The 9843-nt window shown below is 34.0% G+C and overlaps 1 protein-coding gene across 1 annotated transcript; it reads left to right on the top strand.

Annotated features, from left to right (window-relative positions):
• Positions 1-4267: 4267 nt before the first annotated feature.
• On the top strand, positions 4268-9843 carry LOC147281652 (cyclic nucleotide-gated ion channel 1-like). The gene is made up of 5 exons (XM_086248124.1): positions 4268-4310; positions 5361-5633; positions 6530-6641; positions 8142-8384; positions 9322-9843. Coding segments are annotated over exons 1-5 (1152 nt in total). The 5' UTR covers positions 4268-4308.

Here is a 9843-nt window from a genome sequence, read left to right as displayed (position 1 = left end):
TTTGTCGTAAATGGGTTGAGTAAGAGGATTTTAATCTTAGCCGTCCAAGTCAACGTGCCGTATTTTTGCATTGAAACCGTATTTTTGCAACAATAATAGAAGTTCGAAGTTTAATTGGTAAAATCAAATTAAAATATAACATATAAATGAGGAGTGTAGGACGACATTTTAGGAACAGTACACCGCCTGAAAACTTATGTGCTTCAATAAAAAGAAAAACAGAAAACTTAAGTACAAATTAATGTTTATTAAAGTAATAAGTATCATAAAATTTATAGCACGTGTTTCTCATGTAAATGAGTCCAAATTTCTTAAGGAAAAAAGTTGCTAGTGCATATGGGCTAAATGAATTAATAACATTTTTCATATTTATTTCTAAGCATTTTTATAGGCCTAGGACCAATGGCGTGTCCAAAGTGGGCCAAACGGGACTGGGCAATTGCCGCCGCCGAATTCACCTTTGTCGCCTTCGCTCTTATCACTCTCATCCCCCACACCTCTTGGAGCGATGAACAAGTCTCCCACGTCATCACCACCGTCGATTTGGTCGATTTGACCCTGTTGCGCGACGCCAAAAATGGAGGCGCCCGTACGCAATCTCACCCTCCTCAACATGCTAATCATTTGTGCTTTGCTATTCCTGATATACAATTTCAGAGTCTGTGGGTGAATGGTACTTTAATCGAAAAGCATCAAAGCAAATTGACTGCCCATATCCATGCAGTCCCACCTGCCAACATTTGGATTTCCTACATGGTTGATGGAGCTCAAGAACACTTCCCGGTTTTTAATGGGGTTTTCCCAACTCTCGATCTTTGTTTCCTCAATATACCCTGGTGGAGTTCTGCCTTGTCGAAAGCATGATCCTGTTCCTGTAGATATTGAGAATGAAGGTGTGAAGAAAAATACAGTTAATACTTTGATATCACTTTTTTTTTTTTTTTTTGGTACAATGGTGGGCAAAAACCCAAGAACAATGAACTTTGATATCACTTCTTTACATAAAGGAGAAACACATTGTGTAATTTTTGCTTTTACATTGCGGAGTCCATAATAACCAGATGAAAGGCCTTTGCTTTCAATGTAGTGATTGTTTTGAACAGCTCTTTGATGTAATTGTTTATGCTTTGGATATCTTTTGTACCTTGCTTTCCAGAAACGAAAATTTTCTCTTCCTGCGTTTGTAGTTACAATTTTTTTTTTTTATTTGACAATTAAATATTTAGATGGCTGCTATTTGAACACCCGATGCCTTTCACTACACACCCTTTTTAACAATTTGTGCAAACACAAATTTACCCTAATAATAAAAATTTATAAAGGCCAATTCATTTTTGGTGAACAAAGGACACAAAAATTCAGTCATAAACGCCGTTTAAAATTGGTCACGTTCAGGGAACATAACCAATTGTGGGGGCAAAAATGTCTTTTTAATCACTGTTAAAAAATAATAATACAAAAATTAAAAGAATTGGAAAAATAGTTAAAAAAAAAATTGGGATGGACTAGGGAGGATGCATAACCCTCCCCACCACCGATCCTCCTCATCCATTCTCGCACGTTGAGAATGGAAGGGACGACGTTGAGGTTAACGAGGTCTAGGTAGAACTCGATTGCGTTGGCGATGAACTTGTTCTTCTAGAGGTCTTCGTGGAGTTCGATTTCAGAGTTGGCCAAGTCGTAAGAGAGAGAGAGAGAGAGATAAAAAAACAGTCGCTGAGGAAAGGGGGTCACTGCGCAGGGGGATGGGGTAGTTGCCAACCGGTGGCTGGAGAAGGGAATGAAGATGGGTGGGGGTGGGAGGGTTTTGTGTCTCCTACCCCTTTTTTTTTTTCTTCTTTTTCTTGTCGTTGGGAAAAGGGGGTCACTGTGCAAGGAGATGATGTAGTTGTCAGCCAGTGGTTGGAGAGGGGAATGGAGGTGGGTAGGGGTGGGAGGGTTTTGTGCCTCCTCCCCCTCTTTTTTATTTTTCTTGTCACTGAGGAAAGGGGGTTACTGGGCAGGGGATGAGGTAGTTGCTGGCCGGTAGCCGGAGAAGGGAATGGAGATGGGTATGGGTAGGGGTGGGAGGGTTTTGTGTCTACTCCCCCCCCCCCCCCCCCTTTTTTTCTTTTAATTTTTTTAATTCTATTAATGATATTCTTTTTTGGGAGAAAATACGTTTTTGCCTTTACAAATTTATGACTGAATTGACGGAATGTCCTTGATTGGTACTTAAATAAACTAAAAATCTTTAATTGAAACACTTTGTGTCTACTCACCCCTCTCTTTTTTTTTTCTTCTTTTTCTTGTCGCTGAGGAAAGAAGGTCACTGCGTAGGGGATGAGGTAGTTGTCGGCCAGTGGCCAGAGAGGGGAATGTAGGTGGGTGGGAGGGGGGGACACCTATCCCCTCTTTTTTCTTTTTCTTTTTCTTTTTCTTTTAATTTGTTTTTTAAATTCTATTAATGATATTCTTTTTAAGAAAAAAGACATTTTGCCCCCACAAATTTTAAATTGCGGTTATAACTAAATTGACGAAATGTCCTTGATTGATATTTAAGTAAACTAAGAGTCTTTAATTGAAACACTTTGTGTCTACTTCTCCCTCTTTTTCTTTTACTTCTTCTTCTTATTTTTCTTTTTCTTTTTTTCTTTGTCTACTTCCCCTCTTTTTCTTTTTCTTCTTCTTCTTCTTCTTTTTTTTTTTTTTTCTTTTTCTTTTTTCTTTGTCTACTTCCCCTTCTCTTTCTTTTTCTTCTTCTTATTCTTATGCTTTTTCTTTTTCTTTTTCTTCTTTTTCTTGTTGCTGAGAAAATGGGTCACTGCATAGGGGATGAGGTAGTTGTCGGCCGATGGCCGGAGAGGGGAATTGAGGTGGGTGGGGGTGGGAGGGTTTTGTGTATCCTACCCCCTGTTTTTTTCTTTTTCTTTTAATTTTAATTTTTTTAAAATTCTATTAATGATATTCTTTTTTAGAAGAAAAGACGTTTTTGCCCTCACAAATTTTAAATTGCGGTTATGACTGAATTGACGGAATGTCCTTGATTGGTACTTAAAAAAACTAAGAGTCTTTAATCAAATACTTGGAATGTCGCATCCTCAATTGAAACAAGGAGTAAAAGTTGCAGCATTTTGCTAAAATTTTTGCTCTCACAAATTCGTCAAATGCAGGTCACATAACCAATTTTAAATGGCGATTACGACGGAATTGACAGAAAATCCTTGATTGGTACTTAAGTAAACAAGGGAATACTTAATTGGAATAATTTGAATGTCGCATCATCAACTGAGACAAGAGGGAAAAGTCGAGGCATTTTGCTAAGATTTTTCCAACTAACTATACCTATAAATAGCTTCAGTGTATGGTCTCCTTTAATGTATAGCTTGCAGGGATATGGCGAACTCTGATGATGAGTGCTCAATGGAGCAAGCGAGGTTTGTTTCTTAAACTCATTAATGAAGACCATTTTTCTTTCGTTTAAAATAAACTTTGCATCAAACCAAACCAATACTTTAATGTTTCTTCTTAATCGATCTCTCATCATGGGTTGCAATTTTGTGTTGTTGTGTACGTCTTGTTCAGTAGTATAACATATTGGACTTCAAAGATTGAAAAGGGGAAGGTATCTGCTATGAGAGATAAGCAGGGAAGAATCAGGAAAATACTTCATTTTATGTATCGTGTTGATGATTACTTTATATCAAGTTGTTTTTCTCTCTTACTGGATCCACTGTTCTTGTATATTATTATCATCGACGATAAGAGCAAGTGTCTCATGTTTGACGAAACATTGAAGAAAATAGCTCTTTTTTTGCGAGTACTACTCGTAGATCTTCCTTCAGTGCCAAAAACTGTTTCAAGACTTGTTTACCTTTCTGGTCGACTTAAACATACTTGGGTCGACTGTCGACCCCAAAATAAGTCAGTATTTAAGGAATGTACTAAGATCATTTGGGAGTCAATTTCAGTCAAACATGGCAATTGGAACTTTATTTGTTCCCCCTATTCCACAAGTAAGAGAAGCCTCTAATTCTGGAGTAATTAATTATTTGTTTTTCTTATTAATTAATTAATTAACTTGTGTTGTGTAATTTGTGCAGCTAGTCATTTTAGTTTTCTTTCCAACAATGAGGGGCTCAACATCTTTAAACACAATGAAGATTCTCAACGCACTTATTACGTTAGTATATGTGGCACGACTTTTACCCATATGCAGATTCTGTAAGCGACTAAACATGTTCCAACTTGACCCACAACTTCCTGGCAGAGACAATAAATTATGGATTCCAGCTGTAGTCAATTTCACATTATACCTACTTGCTTGTCATGTAAGTGTCTATTTTATCTTAATTTATTGTGAAATTTAACTTATGAGTTATGACTTATCTACCTTATTCTCGTCGGTAACTTCTATTTTCTTTTTTGCCGCATATACTCTAGAATCTACATGTACTTAAAATTAACTAAACATTTATCTTTCATTTCACCCATGATATTGATTTGGATTTTTATATGTACAACATTTAGTCATTATTATTTTTTATTTATGATAATTAATAAAAAGTTTGTAAATTCCACAATTTTAACATAACCCAGTACCTCGGAAAAAAAAAAAAATACATAACCCACATCTTCAACAATTTATAGTTATAACTTATACGAGTCTTTTGGTACGAACTCTACGACACCCATCGCCTTTTTTTAACTGTTCATATAAACTCATCGAAAAAATAATATATTTTAGGGCATTTTTTATTATTATTTTAATATTAATAATTTAATAGATTGGTTGCACACTTGCATAGTTGCATGCTTACTGTTAAGATAAATAATAACTGCGATGTATGTAACTCTTTTTTTTCTAAAGTTAGAGTTTCTTCTTTTTAAAGGACATGCTCTTTTTTATTTAATTTAGAAAATTAGTTGTTTACGATTTTAGGGTTTAGCTCCCGAATTTTGGACAGAAAACCAAAATTCTAAATCCTAAATCAAATCAAGAGTAATGTTGTAATTTCATGATAAAAAGTAATAAAAAAACAAAATGGCAAATCAATATTTTTTAGGCAACAAAATATATGATCTCAGCAAATGAAATAGGTCAATTGACGAAAGTATGTGGGATAAAATTGTAAAACTCCTTAACTTTTATAGGAAAAAAAGACCCACAACGACTATTATGTAATTTTGAAATAAATATTTTATGGATTTGTAACATAAGCAGAGGAGAGAAGATAGCTAGCGTTTCTCATGCTATGATATGATAGCTAGTTTTGGTATTGCTTGTCACTTAAGTGGAGTTGCACTTTTCTTTTCAAATCGGTGCTTTAGAATTTTATGTGTCCGATTATTAATTAACTTAGTGCTTCTTGTTTGTTCAGGTATTTTGGTATTTTTTCTCTTCAGAAACAGATACGTTGTTGGAAACATGCTTGTAAAAGAGAAAATAGATGTGCATATAGTTATTTTAATTGTGATCAAAGGACGTTCAAAAATATTACACTTTTGAATGATTTATGCCCTATAAATCCACCAAATACAACGGAATTCGATTTTGGTATATTTCTTGGTGCTCTTCAGACTGGCGTAGTGAGGTCAACAAATATTTCACAAAAATTCTTGCAATGTTTCTCGTGGGGTTTACGAAATTTGAGGTTTGCACATATAAACCCTTTTGTTGTTGCATATTGAACATATTACAAAAATGTAGACAAAAAAAAAACAATTTCACAAGAATAGATTAGTTAAAAGTAGTAAATATACAGTAATATATGGTTAGCCAACTATACATTTGCTTAACAAATACGAGTAAATCTCATATCCATATGTGGCCGGATCATCCATATATAAAGGATTCGTATGAAATCATATACGATAATCCTTTATGCACTTTATACATTGACAAGGATTATGCACTTTTATACATTGACAAGGGAGGATGACGCTAACCATTGATTATGTTGCCCGGCCTACAGGATGACACACTTTCTATATAAAAGAATTTTCAAAGACATTCTAACATTTTTTTCAAAGAATTTTCAATAGTCATTGCGCATTTCATTAACTATATATATATATATATACGTGTGTGTCAAGACAGAGATGGTAATGGGCCTAATGGCCAATGGGCTCGTTTGCCACCCCATTTCTTGTTTAGATCTCGAGATAAATTATCCGTTACTGTTTCAATTTCTACTGAAGAATGGGTTTCCCATCCCTATATTCCGTTTCCCGTCTCATTAATAAAACAACAAAGTTGGTGATACACATATGGTACCAAAATATGATTTCTCTTACATTACTAGATCATATTTATAAGAGAAATTCTTTTATATATAGATAAGTTTCTTATATTCTTAATTTTTCTTTTATATTTAATTAAATTTTAATATAATAACTGAAATTCTGAAAATTTCTCGATCCACATTCACAAGTCTTATCCTTCGCATATAGTTATACTGCATTGGAAGAAGCCTTTGTGTTCTTTTTTTTTTTTGGGTTCGTTTTTAAGATATTGGATTTTATATATTGCTGCATTTTATTTTTGCAGTTCTTTTGCTTCAAACCTGAATACCAGCAACACCGCATGGGAAGCCCTCTTTGTGATTTTTATTTCTATATCTGGCTTATTCCTATTTATATATCTCCTCGGACATCTACAGGTTGGTGATGAGTCTTTATTTAACTTATTTCTTTAAGCTCAAAACTCCTTATAATTTTGTTTGGTAGTAGATTTTAATTTTTAATTGGATAAGTTTTATTTCTCATTAATTATACTCGGATGTTAAATTAGATTTTTGTTTAGTCCTTGACATACACGCAGGTACATTATTACTAAATTATGAACGTATACATAACTATACTAAACATATTACACACTTTTTTTATCAGTAGTCCTAATATACTATTTAGACCCACTTTCAAAATTAAAATTACAAAAATTTATTATTACACCCAACAATTTTTCCACAAATACTCTTATAAAAATTCAACATACACACCCAACACTATACGGTCTATATTCAACTTATTCCTACTCTTTAAACCCAACAAATTTATCTTTATCCTCATCACACTTTTTACACATAATTATAAATTAAAATTATAAACATTTATTATTATATTTATACCCAACAGTTGCAAGCACACTCTTAAGTTGAGACTATTAAGTGTAAGTATTAGTAAAAGATGAGACTATTAAGAGCACGAAGGTACCAATTGGTACCGGGGCTGATAGACCATATTTCTCATAGATCTTTCCCTGCAAGCAAGGTTGATCTAAAAGTAGTTAGTAGTAGAGATGATGACGAAAAATTAGTAGTTACAGTCTTAATAGTACTCTCATCACCAATAGTTACAGTTTTAAATCTTCCAACGATCAACCATCTTCCTCTTAAATCTCACTGGTGGTGTCTTGGAAAAACAATGGGCCTTGGGATTAGCCGCTCCGATTTGAAGGCGGGAATGGCCGTCGGCTCCCTTGCTTCGGTGGTCTGCAAATCATGAAAGGAAGAAAGTGAGAGAGAGAGAGAGAGATCAGAGAGAGGGGTGGTGGCGGGGCTGGACTGCTGCTGGTGGGGATGAGACAATGGGTTTTGGCTGCTTTCTTTTATTTTTTATTTTTTAGTTTGAAAAAAAAAAAAAACTGAATAAACTTTAAAATATTAAATAAATATAAGGTTTGTTTATTAATTAATATGTTCTTTTTAGTTATCAGGATAAAATAAGAGATTATATTTTAATTAAAGTGTTGGAATTACTGATAAAAAAATACATTGGGTTTGAATAGCGGCATTCATTAAATTAACATATGCTATTTTGAAACTTATATCTTATCTAAGGATAAAAATCTAAAATCTAAGGATGAAAAAACTTAAAATTCTATAATTTTTTTTTTTTCTCATTTGAGCAGTTTCATGTATATATGTTGGCTGGCTTATCTGATTATAAGACGGATACATAATTTACTGGCTAAAATACTGAAAGGCGAACTGTGAAGACCTTCTCCATGACATTACTCAAATTTATCTTAATTCTATTATTTATAAAAAACTAAAACTTGATCATGCGTTCCCATTTCCTTGAATGATCAGAAATTAAATATTTTCATCTTGGATCGATCTGTTGTTGAAGTAATGTTGAACCTGCTTGTTGTGAAATAGACATTTATGCAGGCAGTTGATAAAGAATATAGGATTTGGCTGAAGGCGGACACCATAGATCCAAAAGTAAAATTCATGTTATCGGAATATGGCCTCCCTGCTATGCAGCGTGTGATTAATTATATGGTAAAGAAATGGCTTGAAGACCACGAAGATCTTGTTGCGGACAATGTTTTCTCTATTCTTCCAGAGGAACTTCAAAGAAGTATCAAACGCCATCTCTTCTTGCCTACGCTACAAAAAGTAAGTTCCTCGGTCTCTATTTGTGAAAAAAATGTTGTTTTTCTAGACGTTTCTTATCGCTCTCAATTTTTCAATGTGCAAAAAGTCTGCTTCTTATTTCAAACATGGCTTTTATATATGATTTTTTTCTTATTCTTGACATGGTACTATTTTGTAGAGAAGAGAATTATTCTTTAAGATTATATTTAAAGTCTTAACTAGTTAAAACTTAAAATTTAACCGAGAAACATATGTAAAAAGATGCAATAATTAAACTTAAAATAATCAAAGCATATGTCTTAATCGATAATTTTATATCCTTTTTTTTTTAGAATAAAATCGAAAAATGATATAAAAAATCTGCATCCATTTTTTGCAAAGAAAAAGACTATATATATTATTATTATTTTCGATTTTATGAACTTGAAAAACTTGTGGGCTGTAAATAGTACGTTTCTAGCTAGCAATTGGTTTTGGCAACTTAAGCTACTACAATGGGAGCATATGAAATCCTCTTTGGGTGTAGCAAGAAAGAGCTAGAGGTAGTCTAGCGTAGGTATGAGGTGTACAGTAATTCGTGAAAAGTAGTAAGTGATCGAGAGTGTACGTGTGTCTTGTGTACGAGTGAAATTAAAAAGATATATGCAAGTCAGCCTTATATAGTTTTGGTGTGTTTTTTATGAGTGTACTTGTATGATTTGTATCATATGTATTATGTAATACTGCTGCATTTTTGGTCTCTATAGTTTTAATGATTTTTTCCTTTCGTCTTGTACGTAGACTTGTAGTTCAATTTTGATAGTTTTAATCCTGTAATGTTATATAATGATAACAAACAAGTCTAAAATATTAACATTACTTATTTTAAAGACAAAAATTCGATGTGGCAGGCATAGTACTATAGGACAAAAATTACGAAAATTAAAACTATGTTCCTTACATGTGTACTTGACCTTAGTTGGCGCCAAGTATGGGCGAACAACTGTTGAGGGTAATCTACAAGCGTCTTGAGCCAGTGATGTACACTGAAGGCAGCTATATTATTCAGCAGGGGGAACCACTTGATATGATGCTCTTCATCACGCAAGGCATTGTAATAACCTACACCCACAATAATAATATTATTAATGGTGGAACGAGTACTGCTGCTTCCTCAAGCACTATTAGCCATCTTAAGAAAGGTGATTTCTATGGAGAACAACTTCTAAGTTGGGCTTGTGAATCGCAATCCGAAAACGAGTACTCCTTTTCCGAATTAACCTTCTCCAAAAGAACTCTCAAGGCCCACAAAAAAGTTGAAGTCTTTGCTATCAGGGCATGCGATTTACAGCAAATTGTCTCTGCAAGCAAGGATCCACCACAGTCAATGGAGATCGAGCACACTCGAGCACACTCGATCAGTCGAGATCGAGTAATTAATATTCGCATCGACCTACCTCATGGCTATGTATACCACCGGGCAAGGGCTAAGCCTTCTTAA

The sequence above is a fragment of the Dryas octopetala genome, chromosome 6 (genome assembly GCF_963921425.1).
Source record: "Dryas octopetala chromosome 6, drDryOcto1.1, whole genome shotgun sequence".
NCBI classification, from domain to species: Eukaryota; Viridiplantae; Streptophyta; class Magnoliopsida; order Rosales; family Rosaceae; genus Dryas; species Dryas octopetala.
The sequence above is the reverse complement of the archived record's forward strand: the minus strand, read 5'-3'. Positions and strand labels throughout refer to the sequence as shown.

Excerpts from the sequence above, each read along its gene's own strand:
- LOC147281652 (XM_086248124.1), top strand. Across the intron at positions 5,634-6,529 it reads TGGGGTTTACGAAATTTGAG|TTCTTTTGCTTCAAACCTGA; the intron begins GTTTGCACATAT and ends TTATTTTTGCAG. Across the intron at positions 8,385-9,321 it reads TCTTGCCTACGCTACAAAAA|TTGGCGCCAAGTATGGGCGA; the intron begins GTAAGTTCCTCG and ends ACTTGACCTTAG.